At 42.8% G+C, this 23,464-nt stretch overlaps 1 protein-coding gene across 5 annotated transcripts in view; it reads right to left on the bottom strand.

The window, feature by feature from the left end:
* Positions 1–23,464, bottom strand: part of usp34 (ubiquitin specific peptidase 34) — a 56,219-nt gene that overhangs the window by 3,319 nt on the left and 29,436 nt on the right. The window contains exons 28-75 of one of the 5 annotated variants that reach the window (XM_084006422.1): positions 22,702–22,917; positions 22,481–22,606; positions 21,963–22,085; positions 21,414–21,497; positions 21,103–21,189; positions 20,773–20,973; positions 20,604–20,686; positions 20,485–20,525; positions 20,159–20,283; positions 19,779–19,931; positions 18,918–19,022; positions 18,740–18,795; positions 18,287–18,591; positions 17,232–17,395; positions 16,140–16,205; positions 15,024–15,170; positions 14,504–14,560; positions 14,220–14,297; positions 13,559–13,653; positions 13,282–13,454; positions 13,038–13,188; positions 12,363–12,441; positions 12,220–12,273; positions 12,044–12,139; positions 11,892–11,956; positions 11,731–11,806; positions 11,123–11,170; positions 10,957–11,022; positions 10,790–10,870; positions 9,792–9,877; positions 8,764–8,932; positions 8,560–8,634; positions 8,215–8,366; positions 7,350–7,503; positions 6,850–6,894; positions 6,656–6,760; positions 5,036–5,183; positions 4,337–4,641; positions 3,728–4,057; positions 2,645–2,802; positions 2,427–2,505; positions 2,169–2,295; positions 1,548–1,655; positions 1,216–1,320; positions 1,003–1,127; positions 542–665; positions 385–464; positions 160–300 (exon numbers count right to left, since the gene is read on the bottom strand). In XM_084006422.1, coding sequence (XP_083862548.1) covers positions 160–300; positions 385–464; positions 542–665; positions 1,003–1,127; positions 1,216–1,320; positions 1,548–1,655; positions 2,169–2,295; positions 2,427–2,505; positions 2,645–2,802; positions 3,728–4,057; positions 4,337–4,641; positions 5,036–5,183; positions 6,656–6,760; positions 6,850–6,894; positions 7,350–7,503; positions 8,215–8,366; positions 8,560–8,634; positions 8,764–8,932; positions 9,792–9,877; positions 10,790–10,870; positions 10,957–11,022; positions 11,123–11,170; positions 11,731–11,806; positions 11,892–11,956; positions 12,044–12,139; positions 12,220–12,273; positions 12,363–12,441; positions 13,038–13,188; positions 13,282–13,454; positions 13,559–13,653; positions 14,220–14,297; positions 14,504–14,560; positions 15,024–15,170; positions 16,140–16,205; positions 17,232–17,395; positions 18,287–18,591; positions 18,740–18,795; positions 18,918–19,022; positions 19,779–19,931; positions 20,159–20,283; positions 20,485–20,525; positions 20,604–20,686; positions 20,773–20,973; positions 21,103–21,189; positions 21,414–21,497; positions 21,963–22,085; positions 22,481–22,606; positions 22,702–22,917 — 5,817 coding nt within the window. Of the gene's footprint in view, positions 1–159; positions 301–384; positions 465–541; positions 666–1,002; positions 1,128–1,215; positions 1,321–1,547; positions 1,656–2,168; positions 2,296–2,426; positions 2,506–2,644; positions 2,803–3,727; positions 4,058–4,336; positions 4,642–5,035; positions 5,184–6,655; positions 6,761–6,849; positions 6,895–7,349; positions 7,504–8,214; positions 8,367–8,559; positions 8,635–8,763; positions 8,933–9,791; positions 9,878–10,789; positions 10,871–10,956; positions 11,023–11,122; positions 11,171–11,730; positions 11,807–11,891; positions 11,957–12,043; positions 12,140–12,219; positions 12,274–12,362; positions 12,442–13,037; positions 13,189–13,281; positions 13,455–13,558; positions 13,654–14,219; positions 14,298–14,503; positions 14,561–15,023; positions 15,171–16,139; positions 16,206–17,231; positions 17,396–18,286; positions 18,592–18,739; positions 18,835–18,917; positions 19,023–19,778; positions 19,932–20,158; positions 20,284–20,484; positions 20,526–20,603; positions 20,687–20,772; positions 20,974–21,102; positions 21,190–21,413; positions 21,498–21,962; positions 22,086–22,480; positions 22,610–22,701; positions 22,918–23,464 lie in introns of all 5 variants that reach the window. The other 4 variants (XM_084006421.1, XM_084006420.1, XM_084006419.1 and 1 more) reach the window with 4 other exon arrangements.

The raw sequence follows: 23,464 nt of genomic DNA on the forward strand, positions 1-23,464 counted from the left end.
GGGTTGCTATGGCGACACCATCCAGACCAGGGGGGTAGCCACCACCACCACCACCACCACGGTGGCAGCGAGACAATGCGTCCTCTGCAGACACGTTCTAAATAAAACTAATACAGTGTCGTAGAAATAATAATAAAAAGTAAAACAAATGTGTCGTACCTTGTGCAGGAAGCAGGTGAGGAAGGAGTACGCCACGTTGTTGTTGAGAAACGTCCGCTCGTCCATCAGGATGCACTTGATGTACTCGCTGAAGGCCGGATCCTCACACAGCAGCTTCACACACGTTTTAGCCAGAACGGACTAGAAAGAGCAACGAAAACAACCTCAGTGCTGGACGGCCAATCACACGGCTGCGTTTCAAATCACATGTCTGGTGTGACGCACCTGTGACTGACAGAGCTCCGTCCACAGTTTGGGGAAGATGGCGAGGTGGAGAGGAAGTCCTTCGTACGCTATCAACACACCTGAGAGACGGAGTAAATATGGAAATTCATATATGTGTATATATTTATATATACATATAGTATATATTTATACGTACTCAGTTTGACGAGTGTGTCGGTGAATTTCTCGCAGTTGATGGCGACGCGACACAGCAGGTGGCTGAACTGGTGGTAGGACAGGAAGTAGTCCAGCAGCATCCGGTCGTACACCTCGTCTTTACCCTGAGGAACACACACGGCGAGAAGGTGTAAATACAACGGTAAATACAACGGTGCTAACTTTAGTTCAGTGATGGAAGGAAGTACAACTACAACGGTGCTAACTTTAGTTCAGCGATGGAAGGAAGTACAACTACGCATCATCAATTAATCTGCTGCTTTATTGATTAGTGACGTCTTCAACGGGTTTGTTTTCTCTAATAACTAAAAACTAAAGACCTCTTAACAGGTGACAGAGTTGCAGGTGACAGAGTTGCAGGTGACAGAGTTGCAGGTGACAGAGTTGCATGTGACAGAGTTGCATGTGACAGAGTTGCAGGTGAGTGCCAGGTGAGCGTACCTTGCTGCTCTCCACCATGGACGGCAGCAGACACATGTTGAGCTCCGGTCTCGGAGGCCGGATGTTGTTCTTGGCTCCCATCAGCTTGATGTTCTCTCTGCAGGGCAGGTACGGACCGAAGGACACTGCAGACACACACACACACACACACACACACAGTCAGGGAGCCGGCCTCTGACAGCGGGAGGTAACACACCTGAGCAGCAGACTCACTGGGGATGTTGCTGTGGTGGTAGGTGCAGTGGTTGTGCTGCAGGAAGGGAACCAGCGTGTGCAGGAAGTCGTGAGGACTCAGCAGAACCAGTTCCTTCAGAACATCTGCAAGAACCACAACAAAGAGCAGGGAACATTACAGCCATAGGTAGAGGAAGTACTCCGAAAGTACAAGTACTAATACCACACTGCATTGAATGAATTACTTTAGTAAAAGTATGCAAGTGTGATCAGGAAAATGTACTTCAAGTATTAAAAGTAGAATAACTTTATTAATCCCAGACAAAATGAATGAATGTTGTTATTGTTGCGATTAAAAGGGAAGCAGGTACCCAGGCAGGCGTTGCGGAGCTCGGGGGGGCTGTAGGAGTTGAGGAGCGTGAGCAGCTTGTGGGCAAAGTCGATCCTCTCCTGCCACTGGATCAGAGCCTGCTTCACATCTGGACAAGACAGAGAAACATCTGCTCAGAACAACCAGAACACACACACACACACTCTTCATTTGAGGTGGAATGACAGAAATAAATACAGGTAAATAGACAAAGTCAATAAAATGGTATATACAATTAAAATAATAAAAACAGCTAAACACAAGCAATTATGCAAAATATGACAAGAAATGTAGTAAATATTGTTTTAAAATATAGTATATAATTGAACAAAACAGTAAAAGTAGTACAGTATCGTATTTTTATATTGTACTATATCATATAACATTTCATGTCATATTGTCTTCCAGTCTGCACCTGCTATATAAATAAAATAATTACATATAATAACTTTATATCCCACTTTATATTATAATGTGTGACTAGCATTTCTGCTCATTTATAGATTCTCTTACTTTCTCTATTCATCTGTATTTCTGTCTGTTCTGCAACAACATCTGAATTTCCTCTCCGGTTATTAAAATAAAAATGTAATGTAAATAGTGACATCCTGGTGGACCGGACCTTTGCGCTGCAGGTAGGGCCGCGTGGCTTTGAGGACGGACAGGAAGATGGAGAGCAGCTCCACCAGGTCTCCGGTGACGTGGCACGCCGTCGCCTCGTGGTACATCATGTGCAGAGTGTTGAAGGACTGCAGAGGAACACGACGTATTAAATCATTCAGTCCGATTAAAACTCCTCATGATAAAAGCTGGTTTCTTTATTTTTATGCTGGTCTTTTTTTGGTCTGATGTAACGAGTTGATCCTGGTCCTGGTCCTACCTCGGTCATGAGGATGAGTCCTCTGTTGAAGACCACCAGCAGCCGGTCTTCGTCGTTCTCCAGCAGAACCCTGAAGGCACTAAGAGGAACAGCAACAAAAACCAGAGTCAGGATCCAGACAACAAAGCTCCTGGAAGCAGATTACTGTTCCAGGGTTCGGCCTGGATTGGACGTTTCCATGACGATAAGTGTGTGTGTGTGTGTGTGTGTGTGCTGACCTGATGAGCGTGGTCCAGCAGGAGCGGCCGTCCAGGCAGCGCAGGTAGCAGCTGATGGTGGTTTTCTTGAACTGTTTGATGTCCTCCAGCTCTTCTTCTCTCATGTCGGCTCGCTGCGCCACAAACAGCTGCATCAGGTTGAACAACTCCTCCACCGCCTGCAGGGGGCGCACACACGCACACACACACACAGACACAGACACAGACACACACACACACACACACACACACACACACACACACACACACACGATTATTGTTCATGTGACAGTGTTTTGGAAGAAAAAGGGGCTTTAAAATGTTATATTTGAAGAGTGTAACCTAAAAAAAAAAAAAAAGTAAATACTTTTATATTCTTGGTTTTATTTTATTGCTTGTTTTAAAAAACATTTTTTATCATTATTTGATCTGAATGTCATTTTATATGTTTCTTTCCAATGTTTAATGTAAAGCACTTTGTTGAAAGGTGCTATAATCAGGGTTCCTATACTTTTCCAAAGTCAAAATCAAGCACTTTTCAAGCACTTCAAGGTGAATTCCCATGCTTTTCCAGCCCCTTCCAGCTGTGGTAAACTCCATATTTGTACCAATCCAATGGTCAGTATTCAGTCTACTTATTATGTCACTTGTTCATCACATTAAATGAGATGTTATTGTCCTCTAAACAACCAACATGATGTTTGGAGACAGCTTTTTACAGAAGGACCACAAATGAAAGGAAAACTAATTCCACTAACAGATCCACAGAAATATAATCACCAACTATTTTCATCATCTGTTCATCATCAAAAGTCATTTTTCATAAAGAAATGTCAGATAACGCTGTTTTCAGTCCCTCAGATATGGAGATCTTCTTTTCTCTGTTCTATCATAGATGTCATCACATACAACACACATTTCAAGCACTTTATTCTACATCCAAGCACTTTTCAAACCTTGGAAACACCGCACTAAAGTGTTTTCAAGGATTTCCAGCACCCGTACCGACCCTGTATACAGATAAAATGGCCTCTCCTCACTGAAACTAGAGGGTAATATGAATCAATGAAGCCTGCGTGATGACAGAGTCTGACGGAGACTCACCCCAGGGTACTGGCTGGCGTGAGGCGTCAGGTTCTTGAAGGCCCACTGGATGTTCTGGTGCGAGGCGAGCTGCCGGGTGAAGGCGGGCGACTGCTCGCAGCACATGCGGAGGATGCCGTAGTAGGCGGGCAGCATGCCGCGGTTGAAGAGCACCACCTCCTGGTCGTCGTGGTCGGCCAGGATGTAGTTGAAGGCGATGTTCTTGGTCACCAAGGGGTTCTGCACCACCAGGCGCACGTTCTCCGGGCAATCCACGCACATGTTGTACCAGAAGGACAGCAGCGCCTGCTTGTTGTGGTTGGTGGCGATGGCCGGCTCCGACAGTTTGGGCTGAAAGGACGGAGACGACAACAACAAAAAAAGCTTCAGACGAGAGACTCGGGGCAGCAAACGGTTATTATACCGTTCAAAAGTTGTGTTTATGGATGTATATGTTTGTATGTACATGTTGGTATATGTGTATGTGTGTGTATATATATATTTTTTTTTTCTTTTATTATTAGTATTATTTTTATTATTACTTTTTTCATTTTAATTTGAAATAAATAAATAAAATAAAGTTGTGATTTACATGAAGTAACTCCTAAAAGACGGAGAACTGAGAAGTACCTGGAAGAGGTTCCACAGGTCCATGAAGTACCCGGAGAACATGAGCTTCTCCGTCTTGGAGATGAGGCAGTAGGTCATGAAGCTGAAGTACTGCACCAGCTTGGTGGTGCCGTGAACGCTGGCGTCCACGTACAGCTTGGCGCGTCCCAGCAGCCCCAGCAGCAGGTTGTACACCTGGTGGAGGACCACGGTGGTGTCGGGCGACAGCGGCAGCTCGCGGGTCGGCAGGTGGAGGGAGCGCGTGGAGCGGAACATCTGCCGGAAGGAGTTGCTGGGGATGAGGGAGACGAGGAGGTACGCCGCCGCTGGAGGAGGGAGGAGGAGAGACGTTACTTCATTCGTTGCAAAATGCTAATTATGTTCATTTATTCATCCATGAAAACACAGAAATGCTCCAGCAGAGATTATCAAAGCAGAATGATTAATGCAACGTTGATTTCATCTTTGGAATATGTAAATATGTTTTTATTTTAACACTTTTGTTTGTCTTAAATAAACATAAAATAAAATAAAATGTACTGAATTTAATCCGAAGTAAAAAAAATAAATAAAAAATTAATTAAATTAAAAAATAATACTTCCACCCACACCAACATGTACACACACAGAAATATAATTGACAGACAAGAATACAATTTTTAAAAACAGGGTAGGGTTTTTATTTCTAACAGAACGTTAAAACCACTAAAGGGCTCTTACATGTGCGGACGCGGGGGTAGTTGTGAGCCAGCAGGAAGCGCTCCACCCAGTTCTCCATGTTCTGCAGCACCCAGCTGTGGGCCAGCTTGTTCCTGGGAGTCTGGACGGCCAGCCAGTCCAGACACTGGGACGGGTTGTACTCGATCACCTGACGGCGAGAACGGGGCAAAACAGGCGTGAAGTCAAAACGGGTTCTTTAAACGTTTAGTGTTGCCACACTAAGAGAAGCGACATCAAAACAATCAAACAGCATTTTCTGGAATAATAATAATAATAATAAGTGCTTTATAAAACAAAAGGTACAAACTGCTTCACATTATTAGCAAAGTTTTTAAACTAATTCTAAAATGGAATGAGCAGCCAATGAAGAGACATGGTCATATGTTCTAGAGCGGGTTAGAATCCTCGCTGCCACGCTTTGAACCTGTTGTAGACGGGGAAAAGTGAACTTTGACCCCCGTCAAGCCAGAAATCCAGCCGTGAGGAAACAAAAGGCATGCAGTGTTTCCCCTACCATTGTACAGGCCTGGCGGCCCGCCAGGCCAAGGAGACCTGCCGCCAGGCCAAAAAAAAAAATCAATATACCAAAAATAAGCCACCTATCAATTCATTCATAAATCAATAATCATTTACATTAGGAGCGCCTCCGCGCAGCACAGCAGACTTGCTCCGCAAGACGCGCGGCCGCAACAATCCTCGCCGCGCGCTCCCGCTACGTTTTTCGTGTACTTTACACGCTTGATGTTGTTCTGATGCCGTTCCGCCTCATTAAACCACCACGATGTCGCTTTCTACTTTGAAAACACGGAACGTTGACACTGTATTTTGATAAGCTGTTGCACTCTTTAGACTCGTGGTGTGAGCGGAACCGGTCCATAGGGTCCATAATATTTATTTTATTACATTACATTATTATTTATTTTTACATAATAAAAATGCCGCTGTTTGTCTCCGTCCAAAACCCGCTGCGCTCGCGCTGTCTGCTCGCACAGATCCGCTCGTGCGCACATGCGCTGATGCAGGTCGAGTGTTGTCGAGAAATATAAGCAGAGACGGCGCTCCTTAAAAACAACATCACGCCATGTGTGTGTAGTATTAGGACGTGATGACGTATGTACAACCGGCCAAAGCCCGTTTGCCCCCCCTCCCCGGGGGGGAGGATTGTTTTTGATAAGATGTGGAACTTTGAGTTAACTGCTGTTGAGTAAACCTCTAACTTATATTTTACTTGATAAAATAAGACAATATATGCACTCATATGTCGTTGTAGTGTTTTACAGTATCTGTAGCTATTAATGTGATGCTCATCATTTTCCAGCCATATTTTTCTGGACCCTGATCATTTCCATCAACCAGCACCTTAATAAGTCACTCTCTCCTTGTGATCTTGAATACACTCTGGTTGAACAAAAATGTTGAATGCAAATATAATAATTGCAGAATTGCAGACTGCTTGCTGTGGCACCTGACTTAATCCAACTGCACCAATACACCATCCCACGCGTCTCATCTGTTTAGGGTTTTTTCGGTGGGTACCACCGGGCCTGAAAAAAATTCTAGGGGAAACACTGGGCATGGATTACTTTCTCCAGGTTGTGATTAAAAAACGTATTTATTTACCTCCCAGATCCTCTGGAGGATGTAGGAGGCGAAGGAGGGCATCCCCGGAGGTCCGCCCGCAAACTCCATCAGCATCGTCAGCAGCTTGAAGAAAGGGTTGGCAGCCTGACGGAGGAAAGGAAGACTGTTGCAGAGCCGCTTCTTCTATATATACACATTAGCTAGTATTACTATAATAATAATAATAAGCTCACCTCAGGAGTCAGCTTCGCAATGGAGGTGAAGAGCATCGACACGATCTGTGCAGTCGGGAGGAGAATCACTCGTTTCAGTATCAGGATGGATATTTATGCTGCTTTCTGCAAATACTTGAGCTCTGAGGTTTAAAGTTTTTTTTGTGGCTGAATATTTACTACATTCAAACAGCTGGAACATCAGAAAAAAGTTAAATAAATGTAAAAGTATACTATGTATACTTTTATCAGGTGGAAGAAACTGAAATATTACTGCTATAAATTAAAAACAACAACAAAATATCCAGGAATACACTGTAAAAAAATTACAAGTTTTTCCTGAAATGTCTCCTTGAAAAGGATCAAATTAAATACTTAAACGTAATACAGAGTATTTCTACCCTGCTACTGTTTTATTCTTTCTATTTTTCTATTTCTGATATCAGACACATATATGGAGGTCAGTTTCAAGCCTTTGGTATCTTATTAAAACATCAAGTCCTATTTTTGTTTTAACCTACGTGCTCGGCCAGCCGGTTGTTATAGCGACAGAGGCTGAAGATGAGGTTGCAGGTCTGCCTGATGTTGATGCCGTCTCGGATGTGCTGGAAGAGGAAGGGGAAACCTTTCCCTCCCGTCAGCGCCGCCATGTCACTCTGGGACAGAGTCAGATGTCTGCAGAGCAGGAAGAGAATCAAACCGTCACTTTTATCACCACACCGCCACCGCCGCCGCCGCCAACGAGCCGAGCTGCCGCTGACTAAAGATCTACTATCTAAGGCCGAGATCTAAAAAGTTTACATTAAAAATGGGGCATTTTATAATTTATAACTAGACGTGGGAGGATATGATGATTTTAGGCCACCGTTATCCCGACCAAAATAAATGCCATTAATTCCAATAATCATCAAAATAAGCTTAAAAAAAACTGGAATCACTTTACCTTACATTTTGTTAAAGAAACTAATTTGTGTTGCATTTGAGAGAGAATTTTTTTTTCTAGAAAAATAAATAATAAATGTAATAATTTTAAGGCAATCATCAATCAAATCTTGCATCAATATACGATAAAATAAAAATTAAAAAAAATAAAAGAAAATGACGTGTGCAAGTCTAATGTAAGACTTTTTAAAATTTAAATTAAAAACATGCGAGTGTTTTTTCAATTACACGATACTTCCTGTATGTATTTATTTTTATTCTTTAAATCAGGATGTCATTTTTACATCTCTACCATGATAGTGAACTCTTGACGATGTTCACGATTATCCCGATAATGAAAATTCACCACGATCATCGTATTTTTAAGTGTTTTGTCTCCCGATCCGCGATATAACCTTCCATCGTCTGTGCAAAAGTTCCATCATGTTAAAGAGAGCGTCGTACCTCTCGGAGCGAGACTGCTCCACCAGCAGAGCGATGAGGGCGATCATCTTCTCCAGAGCTGCAGGACGATACTTCTCCTCCGCCAAGGACAGGATGTCCTCCTCCTCGTCCTCCTCCTCGCCCTCCTCCTCCGACAGCACCTCCACCTGAGGCTGAGCGGGGACACTCGCCGGTTACACTCCACTCAAAGCACACGTGAATTATTTGTTAAGAGGGCCACAGACTTTAAATGGCATTTAACAAGAAAGAAAGCCAACATAATAAGAATTCAGATAATAGTAGTGTCGTGATTAAATACAGTGAGATGTGAAACATAAATACAGTCATCACTGCGTGTAAACTCACATTTTCGGGGCCTTTGGTTCCCATGTAGAAATGCACCATGATGGAAATCGCTTGTAGCGACAACAAGAACTGACTCTGGAGACGGACGAGAACAAATCCACGTGGAACAGAGGGATTAGGATTAATCACATGACTGTAACCTGATCTTTCTATTACACACGTTTGTTTTTTATCTGTGTAAATATGTGAGTGTGTGAAACCGACCTCCTCCTCTCCCATCTTGGCGAACTCGTAGAGGAAGGCGAAGTACTCCGTCAGGTGTTTGCTGTGGGGCTTGACGCCGTGCTCCATGATGGACAGGAGGGTCTTCACGAAGCGGGTCACGCAGGACCGGCTGCCGATGTCCTCCACGGGACCGTCCATGTCGTCGGAGCTGAGCCACAGAGGGAAAAAGAGGTCAACGTCAGGGGTCAACGTGGGGTCAACGGAGCAGCTGACTGTTTTAATCCCTCAGGAAGTCATACAAAATTAATTTATTATAAGTATTCCTTTAAAAAGCAGCGTGTATTTGAAGTATGTGTTACTGTAGGGACCGTGTGACTGATTCCCAGAGGTGAGACGTACAAATACTTTGTTACTGTATTTAAATAGAATTCTCAGGTGTCTGTACTTTATTATTATAGTATTTATTCAAGCAAAGCTAAAGACCCACTCGTTTACTGCTTCATGAGTTGTGTTGCTGCGTATTTTATTGTATTTTATTTTATATATTTATTTGATTTTAAATTGTTTTTTTTAACTGTTCTTTATGTTCATATTTTATGATATTTCTATATTTTTTTCCATCAGTGATGTGCAGCCACAGATCTTTCTCAGCGTCCCGAGTGATGGAACACTGAATGACATCCGGCTCCTGTTTGTATTTCTGTCGCCTCCTGATGTCGCAGACACAACACAGTCTGCTTGTGCTGCTCGACTCCAGTGGCACAATTTGATGATTTTTGGTGTTTGGGTGTAAAAAAAAAAAAAAAAAAAAAAAACTTCCAAACATTTCTAAATTAAGCTTAATATACTTCTGTGGGCTTCAAACCATCAAAGATCTGCTTTAAAGAAGTTTCTTAGAATATTAAAACATCTTTAAATGAAGGAAAAGGTAAATAAATAACATCTCCATTACTATAATTACTTTAAATATTAATATCAGGCAGCTTGTGTGTTTTGAGTCTCTTCAGGATTAAGAACAAAAAAAAAAAGCGGGTACAAAGGAAAGCGACCAATCAGGTGGGCCGTACCCGTCCTCCATGCCGGGCTGCAGGTAGAGGTGAGCGTGAACCGGACGCAGCCTCTGGATGACGTGAATACACAACCTCTGGAACATCTGGAGCACAGAAGCAGAAGTCGTGAAGCTCATGACACGAGACCATATCATAATCATAATAATGCATTTTTATTTATAGGTGCGTTTCAGGACACTCAAGGTCGCCTTACATGCACACTTACAAAAATAAAAACAGTAAAACAGTAAAAAAACAGACCAAACAAACACAAAGCATGAAAAACAACAGACTCAAATAAGAACAGGTAGATATTAAAAGTTAAACTGAGTACACCAGTATGAAGAGGTGGGGTTTTAATCACTTTAATCCTTAAATGTAATCGTTAAATATGTGTGGAAGGAGAAAACTAGGAAGATGATTGAGGAACGCAGTGAATCATGAAAAACAGGGGAATATTAGGTAATAATGAAGCTATTATTTTTAGATTTATTAGATTTAGATTTTTTATTTCAAACATGTTAAAATGAATAGAGCAAAGGGTCATACAGAAAATAAAATATTACACAAGTAGAAATCATTTTACATATCCGAAAAGGAGTGGGAAGAAGTACACTTATTTAATCCCACCCCTTCACTATAATTCATATCCTCTGACATACATATATTTTATTTTGTGTTTTTGTGACTTCTTTATTGACTTTAAATTGTTTTTGTTTATTAAAATCAACCAAACAAATTGTTTTTATCTTACAAAATACATTTTTTATCATGTTTTCCTATCAGATATATATTATAGTTTCTTGCATATTCATTTAATTTATTTAAAATATAAAAAGTATTGAGATATTTTAGTATCCAAACTATAAATGAATTCAGAATTTAAAAATAATTAATTAATTAAAAAATAATAATAAGTAATTAAACCTGAGTGAAAAAAAACAAACAAACAGGAAATTAATAAATAAATAACAATCAAATGAAATAAAGTGTATATAAACAGATAATCAACTCGCCTGTCTGACGATCTGATTGGGACACTTTATGAGGATCTGCATCGGCCACCAGTTGTCGTCAGCCATCCGATCCAAAAACCACTGAAACGGAGGAGGAAAGGGAGATTAAAACACTGAACGAGTGCAGACGGGGCGTACGGGAATATGAGTTAGAGCCGTGCTGGAACCTCGCAGGCGGCCTGGCTGTTGTTGAACTGCTTGGTGAGGAGCTCGATCCACTGCAGCATGGTGGGCTGGAGGCGAACCGGAGGAGAAGGGAGGAAACACACCCAGTCAGTTTGTCTCCAACACACAGTTCTACAGGCATCGAACGTCAAGTAAAATAAAAAGTACCTTCTCCTTGGAGTGAATGAAGGTCTCGAGGACAAACGACGTGCTGAGCTGCAAAGAAAAAACACATTTGCTGTAAAGTAACAAACAATTTACAGAGATACTTTTATTTAAAATGTGCACAAATCTCAGGACGTTTAGTGAACAATTTCAATTAAAATTTGAATGAAAAAAAACAACAACATGTAATATACGACATTCAGAGCATTTAACGTGGCAACAGACGACTGTTGTTGACGTAAAGATAGTGGAGCAAGTCACTCTCCCTCTGTGTGTGTTGTTATCGGAGACTCTGGCAGCGCTTTTACTGCGATTGTTCGTGCAAGTGAGCGATCCACCCACCGGTTAGCTCACAGCCCCACCGATCAACGTGCTTTCCGTAGTTTGTACCATTAGCGCTGTTAGCACCATTAGCACTGTTAGCTACAAGCTATGTTGAGAGCTGTAGAGAGGCAATCAAAAGGCTCCCCAATCTCGTATCTTTCACCTTTAATAAGATTATCGAATCAACTTTGATCCAACTTTTTGGCTCAGATTGCAACAAACATGAGATGCGTCTTTTTTAAGTTGTCACAATATAAATTGCTCAACTTTCTTGTAACACCTCTCACCTTAGCGGTCATGAGGGAGACGGCTTTAGGGTCCGGTAGAGTGCTGGGGATGCTACTGCAGAGCTGCCACATGAAACTGGGACGGAAAAAGTAACAAATATGAGCAAATAGTGGAAGCTAAATAGTTTATTCTGTCAAACATAACAGGTTTGATTACCCACCCAAAGTATGTGTGTTCAAATATGTTTTTATCCTGGAGAAACTGCATGTTGTCGTGCCAAATCCACTGAAAGACACAATTAAATTGAACATTTTAATACATAAATGGTACTTACACAACACAAAACTTTAAAAAAAATTTTTTTTAAAGTACCTCCAGCAGATCAGGAGAGACGTCAAAACTGAAGTCCTTCCCGTTCTCCTCCTCCAGCTCCACCCGCTTATAGAAAAGCATGTAGGCACTGTGCGTCTGCAAGGTCAATCAATACTTCGTTATTACCTTCACATACTTCAAAAAAACCTGAAAAACAGCCTGGAAATCATCTTCACCTTCTCAAAAGAGAAATCCATGAACTTGTCCGTGACGGAGTCGTAGGTTTTAGTCTGAAAAGACAAAGCACATGACAGCAAAAGATTCCACCCAAAAAGTGAAGGTTTTTTTTAAAATTTCTTCTTGACTTTGCAGCTCGTACCGTCATTTCTCCCCCGAAGCACTCGGAGGCGAGCTGGGCCGAGTCGAAGGGCTTCACCTCGGCATCGTTGAACAGGTACCTGCAAGACGAGTTTTTAAATCCGACTCCTTCTAACATGCAACTTTATAAATAACAAAAACACTGAATAATCAGGGTTCCTTCACCTTTTCAAGTCAAATTCAAGCACTTTTCAAGCATTTCAAGGTACATTTCCATGCTTTTCCAGCCCCTTCCAGCTGTGGTAAACTCCATATTTGTACCAATCCAATGGTCAGTATTCAGTCTACTTATTATGTCACTTGTTCATCACATTAAATGAGATGTTATTGTCCTCTAAACAACCAACATGATGTTTGGAGACAGCTTTTTACAGAAGGACCACAAATGAAAGGAAAACTAATTCCACTAACAGATCCACAGAAATATAATCACCAACTATTTTCATCATCTGTTCATCATCAAAAGTCATTTTTCATAAAGAAATGTTAGAAAATGCTGTTTTCAGTCCCTCAAATATGGAGATCTTCTTTTCTCTGTTCTATCATAGATGTCATCACATACAACACACATTTCAAGACCTTTAGTCTAAATCCAAGACCTTTTCAAACCTTGAAAACACCACACTAAAATTCAAGTGTTTTCAAGGATTTCCAGCACCCGAGATAATCATCTCACCACTTGTTGTTCTTGTAGGCGTGCGGGTTGACGATGTCTCTGATGAAGCTGTAGTAATGGCCGCCGTCCGCCGTGCCCGTGTGCACCGTGACGCCGATGAGGTCATACTCGTAGCTCTCCGTCACTTTCGCCTCGCCTTCTTCCCGAAAACCTGCAGACACACGGCTCAGAAACTTCCTCTCCAAAACCAAAAAACAAGCTTTTTTTCCTACTTTTAAATGGATTATCGGCGTTTTGCACGGACCCTCTTTGCGCTCCCCTTTGCCCATGAGGAAGTCCTCGGTGTAGGGCGTCATGTCGAGGCGCAGCGGGAAGGAGAAGTGGGTGTTGACCTTCTCCTTCATCATGGTCACCATGTTGAAGGTGTACCTCATGGTGTTGAAGCTCAGGATGCGGGGCAGCTTCTTGAAACACGCTCTAAAAAAAGAGGAGCGAGAGATCAATTAAAAAGGGATTCATCTGACAGATTTAAATGGAGTACTGCAGTATTTGGAGTATTTGTACTACAGAGAGCCACGGACCGTTTCTCCGCCCGGACCTTCTTGCCACACTGGGAGCAGGTGTACATGTTGTCGCCCTCCAGCGTGTCCTTGATGGTCACCTCATCCAGAGACTCCTGAAGCACAGACGGCAAGAAAGGAAATAAAGGTTTAATACGTGTGGAAAGGTGTTTCCTAAAATAATAAATAAGTACTCTGATCCTTTACTCAAGTAAAAGTACTAATATAACGTTAAACGTCTAACAAGCAGTGCTTTTAACTCCAGTATAAACGGTCGGGTAGTTTCATCTGCAGCGATGCATCATATTCTATAAAAGTGGTTCCCCTTTTCCAAATAAAAAATATTTTTTCCCAAATTCCACATTTTCCATTTCTGTTTTTCTAAATTATATGTTTTATAATTAAAATGCATTTCTTTTCCATCCAACGGTAACCATAACGATGTGGTTGATGAATCAAAATTCGATATATCAAGAAGAAAATATGAGAAATGTATTGAAGAAACATTCTATTAGTTCTAATTCCTCGTCATTCAGAGACCATGAACATGTGCGTAACTATGCAAGTATATGTGCAATCATTTACGGGGGAGTCACCACCTTTTAAATCTTTCCTTTCCTTTCTGAGACGCAGCGGAGTAGAAGTATACGAGTATGTACTTATACGCGTTTTAAACACTCACGTAGATGTTCTTCATGTCGGCCACCTGACATCGGACCGTGTAAAACTCCTCGGCGGTCTGACTGACGTGGTCGCAGTCCTGCAGGACAAACGGCCAGAAGACGCATTTAAATCCATCGCCATGGCAACTCATTTAGTATCAAGATCTCAAAAACACATCTTTATTCTTTATTATCACTGTTGACAAAAATAAAGTTAAACTTTTTTATAATTTTATAAAAATCGTAATTTTATTTTATAACTTGAACTCATTTGAATATCAAATTAAACCGTCTTCAAACTCACCAGTGAGACCACGTTGTTGGTGATGACGCCTCCAAACAGAGTCTTCACCGTGTTTTTCTGCAGGAACAGAGAAGAAACATGTATTTATAAATAAGCAAACTGTAATATATGTGAACTGTGCTCTTCTTCTAACAGTACGTGCGTGCTTTTATTCCTTTAAACTCCGAAGCATTCGATTTTATTTTAATATCTGGGTGTTTGAGGTTTTTAAATGACCAACTCCCATCATTAATTGTCATCAGGAAGTGTGTTGTCTTTATTTCTGCTAGCGTGGAATTAAAAAGTGCTAGGATTACATCCTTATATTATGTTACTTTATTTTAAAATACAGTTAGGTCTATATTACAGTATGTATGTGATCATGTCTGTACATTTACAGATGGCTAATTGAGAAGAATGATATGTATTATAAATGATTGTATGGTCCTGGACATTGTCATGAAAAGAGACTAAAAACAGCTAGTTCTGTAGCATAATAAAAACTTCTGGTATGATGCGGCGTGTGAAGTGGTGGGCGTACCAGCTCCTGGGACATCTCCTCGATCTTGGTGATGAGGTCGGTGAAGAACTCCGTCATGTCCTTCTGCTCTCCGGTGTTGAGCGGCTGCTTGTCCATCGTGTAGGTTTTACAGAACGGACGCGGGTTGTACGCTTTCCTCTCGCTCTCCTGAACGAGACCAAACAAAAAGGTGAGTTGATCGGTTGTCTGGTTGATTCCCAAACAGCAGCTGCTGCACGAACAACATTCGATACAAGACTGTTTTTTCAGGGACCGAATAGAGACGAGGAGGCGGGTATAATGTTTATTTTGTTTTTGGGTGAACTATTCATTTGATCGTCCTTGTGAACATTGTCAGGGTGGGAATCTTCAAAAATCAGAATACATGTTTGAAAGAGTCCAGGCTTCAGGAGCGACTCCGGTCCTCTGATAAAGGCAGTGTGGCTAATTATGGCACGAGAACATAAGAGGAAAAAGTTACATTTTAATACATTCTAAATTAATTCATGCTTAACTTGCACAAACTTTCAGTATAAAAAAATTATAATAAAATAAAATCGATTTTTGGAAGTTATTAATCGATTAAGAATCTTAGAAAATAAGACTCACGTTTTTTTTTTTACACACAAATTAAAGACGTACAAATGTTTGACATCATGATGCACAACATCATGGGAAAAAGGAAACATGTCTTCTGTTCTCTATTGTGTTAAAATCCAAAGAGGATGGTCTGGCAGGATAAATCCAGCGTTTTCCCTCAAATTGTTTCCCCCAATTGTTGTTTTTTTTCCCCTGATTAAACTTTTTGCTAGAAATCATAATAACTGTCAAGTTTGTTTGCAGGGATGTGTCACCGATTCTGCTGCTCTGATGAGTATTTTCACACGTTTTTAGCTCGTTGTCGTTGTTTTAAACCACATCTCCGATGCAGCTCGTTGTCCCAGAGTCTCCAGCATGAATCCCACCAGAGGGACCACGTCTCACAGAAACAGACTGGATTCACTGTAGCAAAGCTCAAATTGAGTCAGATCATCGTCCCGCAGGACTTCTGACACAGAGTGTAGCCTGCAGACGGGTAGACCAGGATTTTAAGGACATGTTGGCACGGTCCGCTCGCTCTATAACTCTAAAACTCACCATGAGATACGTGAACATCTTCTGCAGTTCCAGCAGCGTGGTCTTGTGTTTGATATCCTCAGCATACTATACACACAGACAAACACACACACACACACACACACACACACACACACACACACACACACACACACACACACACACACACACACACACACACACACACACACACACACACACACACACACACACACACAGACAAACACAGACACACACAGACAAACACACACACACACACACACACACACACACACACACACACACACACACACACACACACACACACACACACACACACACACACACACACACACACACACACACAGTGAGTATGAGTATCAGTCTTGTAGGTATTAACCTTACAATATATTTCATTTTTATTCATACAGCAAATCATAAATATGCCTCCGAGGGCTTTATAATCTTTACAACATCCTCTGTTCCTGAACCCTGCATCGGAGGAGGAAGAACTCCTCAAAATAACTCTTTAACAGAGAAAAGAAACCTCAGGGAGACGCTGAGGAGGATCAGATGTCATAAACTGGGTTCCTAACCTTTTCCAAAGTCAAAATCAAGCACTTTTCAAGCATTTCCATGCTTTTCCAGCCCCTTCCAGCTGTGGTAAACTCCATATTTGTATCAATCCAATGGTCAGTATTCAGTCTACTTATTATGTCACTTGTTCATCACATTAAATGAGATGTTATTGTCCTCTAAACAACCAACATGATGTTTGGAGACAGCTTTTTACAGAAGGACCACAAATGAAAGGAAAACTAATTCCACTAACAGATCCACAGAAATATAATCACCAACTATTTTCATCATCTGTTCATCATCAAAAGTCATTTTTCATAAAGAAATGTCACAAAATGCTGTTTTCAGTCCCTCAGATATGGAGATCTTCTTTTCTCTGTTCTATCATAGATGTCATCACATACAACACACATTACAAGACCTTTATTCTAAATCCAAGCACTTTTCAAACCTTGAAAACACCACACAAAATTTCAAGTGTTTCCAAGGATTTCCAGCACCCTGCCTATAAATGATGCTACATATAAGGAGAGTAATGACAGGTGGACCTGCTACCTTGGCGGTGAAGACGGCCTGGCGGGCCTCGGGGATCATGTAGAGCTGCTGGATGGTGGAGGCCAGGTAGCAGGTGGCTCCCAGGTTAGTCAGGCCCACGAAGCGGCACTCGGCCCGGACGTCGTCGTGGGGCCAGTAGTCCCACTTGTACGGGGCGTGAGAGGCTGGAGAAAGAAACAAGACCAGCAGGAAGATTTATTTACGGATGAACATTTTGCTTTTTCACACATTTTTAAACCACATCTCCGGTGAAGCTCGTTGTCCCAGAGTCTCAGCATGAATCCCACCAGAGGGACCATGTCTCACAGAAACAGACTGGATTCACTGTAGCAAAGCTCAAATTGAGTCAGATCATCGTCCCGCAGGACTTCTGACACAGAGTGTAGCCTGCAGACGGGTTTCCTATGTGTGTCATTTTTGTTGGTGTTACAGTGTTTTTATGCCACAAAGCAGACACAAATAAATCAATGCAGCTTTAAAGGTAATTTAATCTGAAGTAAAAATAACCTCAACCCAAAATATCTGTATTTAAATGAAGTGATTATGAGTGAATCAGTCGGTCTAATGTTGTGTGATGAAATACTATAAATACTTCCTGGATCCTTTCTTTATTTATTCTTTTATAAAGAAGCATTTTATGGAAGAAATGTATTCTGGGAAGAATGAACCGATGCGGGCGGTTCATCCATCCATCCATATATACATCCATCTATATCTATATATTTAAATAGAATAAGCCAATTTCAACATAATACACATTAGACTGGTTGGAAAAGGGATAGGAAGAAGCTTCGGCTCGTCACGTCTTTCATCCTTCAAGATTAACTAATGAAAAATCAAATAAAAAAACCTAGTTTATTAATTAATTACCAAGATTTCTGATATGGAAAATGGGATGCAACAACGTTTCTAAGACAATATTATTTAATAAGTAAATAAAAAGTTAATTTAAATCAAGTAGAGTTTTTTTAAAGTTTCATTAAAATGACAAAACACAGTTGCACCTCAGGGTGCACATCTACGTAATTATAAATGCAACCAGCCGCCGTCCTGACCTTGCATGTGCTGCGACATGACCCAGTTGTGCAGCAGCCGGTAGTTCTCCACCGAGCCCTTCACCGTCTCCACCAGCAGGTCGTAGGCGGCGGCCCGGGCCGCTTGGGACTTGCACTTGGGCTGGGCGCGGTCAGCGAGGCTGGGCAGGAGGAAGAGGAGGTTGTGGACGTCTCGCAGGAACTCCTGGCCCTCGCGGGAGAACTTGAAGGGAGGCTTGTGTTTGAGGACGCTGGTGGCGAGACGCAGGAGGCCGGTGAGCCCGTCGTCCTCTATCGTACCGTCCTGCTGGTCCAGGATCTCACGGCTGGAGGGGGAAGGGGGAGGGAGGGGGGAGGGAGAGGAGAGGTAGAGAGAGATCACAAAACAGTAACTTTTGCAACACCTGGATCAATCCACCAAACTATCAGTCACAGCCGGCTGCGTGTGAAAGTCCAGTATTTGACCTGTCTGACCTCCTGATGCAGTCGGCGAGGTGTCGGGCCAGAGCGTCCAGGTCCAGCAGGGTGGTCTGCATCGAGCCGGCCAGCGACAGAGAGGGAGAGACCTTCTGTGAGTTCAAACAGACCAATACTAACAGCGGCTCAATCACAACCACACAGATGAAGACGACCGGCCGTTTGACTTTCCCACCTGGCTGGCGTCCTTGACGTGGATGTTGTCGATGAGTTTGCAGAGCAGCCAGAAGTATTCCTTACAGCCCGTCCTGAGCAGAGGCTCCTCCTCGTAGTCCTCCACCTGCACACAGTTACCCTCCAGCTCAGCGACGGCAAAGCACACGCACAACCCGACAACTCCCCATTCAATCATTCACAATATCAGTCAGACTTCTGCAGGGAATCAGCAATCATCTGCAGCAGCGCTGATGTGACTTAAAGACCCAGTGAAATCAGTTTTCCTGTGTTCTTTTCTCATTTACCTCTCGTTTTATGCCAAGTCAAAAGTACGACGGCGTATTAGGGCCACTGTAGGAAAAGCTGCACATTTGTGACTTTATTTCTCAGAATATTGCCACCTCTGTTAGCTCCGTTTTTTTTCCTGCAGTGGCCCTAATACACCGTCGTACAAAAGATCAGCATCAGAGTATTTTTTTTTCTTTTTTCTGTAAAGGGAAGAACTCATCAATCAGGAATGAGCACCTGTTAGAAAACTCAACTTAATGACTCACATGAACCACCTTTTCCCAAACAGTTTACTAAAAGTACTAAAAGTACAGGCTGTCTGTGCCAACCGGACGCATCAATCACTGTATTAAATCATCACTTGCTGATGCATCTTTAATTCTACCTGTTGTCTATTTTTTAAAACTGTGGTGCCTTCACTTTTGAACTGTGCTGATTTTTCTTTCTTTCTTTCTTGTCATAAAAGTTGAAGTTTGACATCAGACATCAGCCTGCAGACGGGTTTCTTTCTATCGTTGAGTGTGTTTTAGAGTGTGTGTGTGTGTGTGTGTGTGTGTGTGTGTGTGTGTGTGTGTGTGTGTGTGACACCCACCCTGAGTGGTTTGAGGGCCTGTGCGTCAGGGAGGAACTTGAGCAGCGTTGAGGCGGCGAGCAGCAGGAAGGACCTGTTGATGGACTCGCCGCCCTCCAAGCCGGAGAGCGAGAGCTTGTAGAGGCCGTTACATGCCTCGTGTCTCACAGCCGGCTGAAAACAACAACAACAACAACAACGTCAGACACCTTGTGTGAACCCTGGGCATCACTGGCATAGCTGTCTGATCTATAAAAAACCGGCCAGCAGCCACGTAGCTTAGCTAGAAACAGCTAGCCAATCCAGTCACCTCCTTAATGAACATCTCCTTTGTTTGACTATGTGAGATATGAACATCGGTAGACATGCGAGGGGACCTGTGTGTGTTTGGGCCGGCTCACCTCGGGAACCAGCAGGGTGAGTTTCTTCAGCCAGTCGTGGAGGTGGTCGCTGTCGGCCAGACTGGACTTCACCGTGGAGGAGCAGTGAGCCCAGCTCACCAGCAGCCACATGGAGTAGTGAGTCACTAGTGGGGGAAAAAATAAATAAAGAAGAAACATCACCGCCACGTCACCGCCAAACAAAACGGCATACACGATTTATTTTCCTGTATCAGCTGTTTTTATTTGGATAAAGAGGTTTTCTTTTCCTCCTCCCTCTCAGAATTTGATTATTGCGTTCAGCTTCACATCATGAATGCTGAATGTTATGTTTAAGAAGTCCTCACCCTCATGACGAGACCTGTGGTCGGACTGAGCCTTAAGAACTCTGTTGAACGAAAAGACAACATGTAAATAACATGACATATTAAGTGTTTAAATACCAGGAGGATATGTTGTTTCTCACCTGTGTGCCAGGTTGTCGTAGGTGTAGGCCACGTTGATCAAACGTTGGATGAGGTTGGTGCCCTGAACGAGGCTGAGGAAGACCTGCAAGCCGACGACACAGATCAGCTGAGAATCAAATCCCCAGAAAACAGCTGCTTTCTTACTTCCCCAGCTGGTGGAACATTTACCTCAGTCAGCCGAGGGATGTGCAAGCCTTTCCCGTGCTCCACGGTGGACTTGCGGGATTTGCCGGGCCACGCCCGCTTGCGCTGGCTGTCAGCGAGGCCGGACCAGGAGAAGACGTCGTGGTAGGCCAGGTCCAGGTCCGCGGGGTCCACTGCAAACTGGCAGATCAACTTCAGCAGGCAAGCCAGGCAGTCCAGCAGCCACTGCAGAGGAGACGCATAAATAAAGAATTAAATACACACACGTCTGAAGATCCCACAAAGGAGCTGGGAGACTTAACAAAACATGCGTGGTTGGTCAGAAACACTCAAAGGGAGGCGAGTCTGTCTCACCACAGTCCAGGACTCCTGGTCTTTGGGCTCCAGGATGCCCGAGTTGAAGATCTCCAGGAGCAGCTGGAGGCCTCCCGACGAAACAAACTGGAGGAGAGACAGAAAGACAGAATCTAAACCAAACTCTCTGTTGTGGTTATATTTAAATTTTTAGTTAAACAATAAAAATCCACTCAAAGACGACATTTTCAACCCTTTTATTGGGTCTCTGACGATAAAAGTTGTCCCCCTTTATTGTCAGAAACACAACAAAAAGAGGGAAAATGGATTTTTGAGTGTGTTTTTCTGTCACAGATGTGATCCAGCTGTACCTTGCAGCTCCAGGTGTTCTTGCTGTTTTCTATCTGATCCTCGCTGGAGTCGTCAGAGTCTGGATACAGATCACTGTAGCTGCCCTGGAAACGCACACAAACACACTCAGTGAGATTTATACTGCAAAACAACGGAAAATACGAGTCGAAGAAAGGAACCTAAAGCATTGTGGTTGTGTGCATGTCTAAGTAACTTAACTAAACATCACTGATGAATCAGTAACAATGATCGAATTATTAAAATCCTTTAATATTCAAGATTCAAAGGGTTTATTGTCATCTGCACAGTAAAGAAACGTGTTTCCCTGTACGATGAAATTCTTCGTTTTCTGTCCACAGAATGCCAAACAATGTAACATGTATGAAAAAATAATATGTTCATATTTTATTATATATATATTATTTTATTGTAATAGGACTTTTTATGGCATCGCGACTGGTGTGATGACGATGCTCTCTAGTTCATCTGATATTTGAATGATTAGTGCAGACTAAAAGACGGTTGTGTGTGTGTGTGTGTGTGTGTGTGTGTGTGTGTGTGTTCCTCACCGTGGACTCTCGGTGGATGCGTCGGTTGGGTTTTCCCAGAGCCTCGATGATCTCCAGAGCGTACAGCAGCTTGTGTGGACTTTTTATCCTCAGCAGCTCCTTCCAGCAGAGACCCTCCCCATTCTGCATACACACAATAATAATAATAAGTTCAGTTATTCAGTTTGACAGAAAAACACTTTGTATATCCTGTATGTTTACGACCTGATCTCTGCATTCCCTCTTAAATAATACATAAATAAATAAATCTTTGCTCGTCGATTCTGAGACAAGTTCTGCTACTCTGCCAGTAACTCGTGGAAGTCGTTAGGATCCTCAGATCGATCGGCGGTCTCTGTAGAGGCCGATTAAAAGATGACAGCCACTATAACACTGAAGTGGCTTCACCAGAGTTGTTGCCTCTAAAGCTCCTTTTTAAAAACAGCCACGGAGCCGGATTGTCTGTAAAAAGGCCTTCTAAAAAACCTGCAGCTGAGGCGGCATTATCTGGGCTGTGTTTGGTTTGTGTGGTGACTGACCGTGTCGTCCGAGATGTTCTGGAAGGCCTGAAGCATCTTGGGACATGTAGGCAGCAGCATCAGCAGCTCCCAGACCCGCCGAGACAGATTCTCTGCATGCAGGTGAAGCTCCTCACACCGCGCGCTCTGCTAAAAGAAAAGAAAAAAAGCTCATAGGATCTTTTCATTCTTGAATAAGACGCAAGCTCAAAGCTTTTCCTCCTCCGTCAGTCACGCCGAACCTCGGGGTTATCCTGGACCTTCTCGGTGTTGGGGTTGGGCGGTTTGAAGCAGGCCAGCATCTCCAGCAGGTCGAACAGCGTGGTGAGGTGGGGCTCCTGCAGGAGCAGCAGCATGGGGATGTGCTCCTTCTGTGGAGGGGGCAGGCAGGAGGCCGGCAGCTGGACGCCCTCGCCCTTCCTCTCCCGCCGCGGAGCTCCCAGAGACACGAACACCATCTGGGATTTAAAAACACAGATTGTTCCGTCTCGGACGTTTCAAATCACAACACAAATAAAAGATCATCATCTGTTGGCGGATGATTAGAAATTAAGCAAAAATTACTGGACCGACAAAAAGAAATGGACAGAATAACAAAAGGACGTTTTCAACGTTCTTAGGCCAAGGACCCCCAAGGCCTCCAGAGACCCGGTGGAGGGACCCCCAAGGACTACAGAGACCCGGTGGAGGGACCCCCAAGGCCTACAGAGACTTACATATCATATATAGCTGTGTTCCTTATTAAAGTGGGTCAATAATAATGTGTAGTGCAGCCTTTAGTACCATGTATAACAGTACTTTGTAATGATGGATGTATACAAATACATTAAAATAATAATTGTTGACAGATTCATATTCCGATTCTATTTTGGCATTTTTACATCACAATTTCTCAACATAATATTAAACAAACGGGAAGATTTATATTTGCCTATTATTATATGTTGTATTCATGTTCAGGGGATCAAATTATTTCGGGGACTCCCTGCAGTAACTCTACGGACC

Source organism: Eutrigla gurnardus, assembly GCF_963514095.1.
Source record: "Eutrigla gurnardus genome assembly, chromosome: 3".
NCBI classification, from domain to species: Eukaryota; Metazoa; Chordata; class Actinopteri; order Perciformes; family Triglidae; genus Eutrigla; species Eutrigla gurnardus.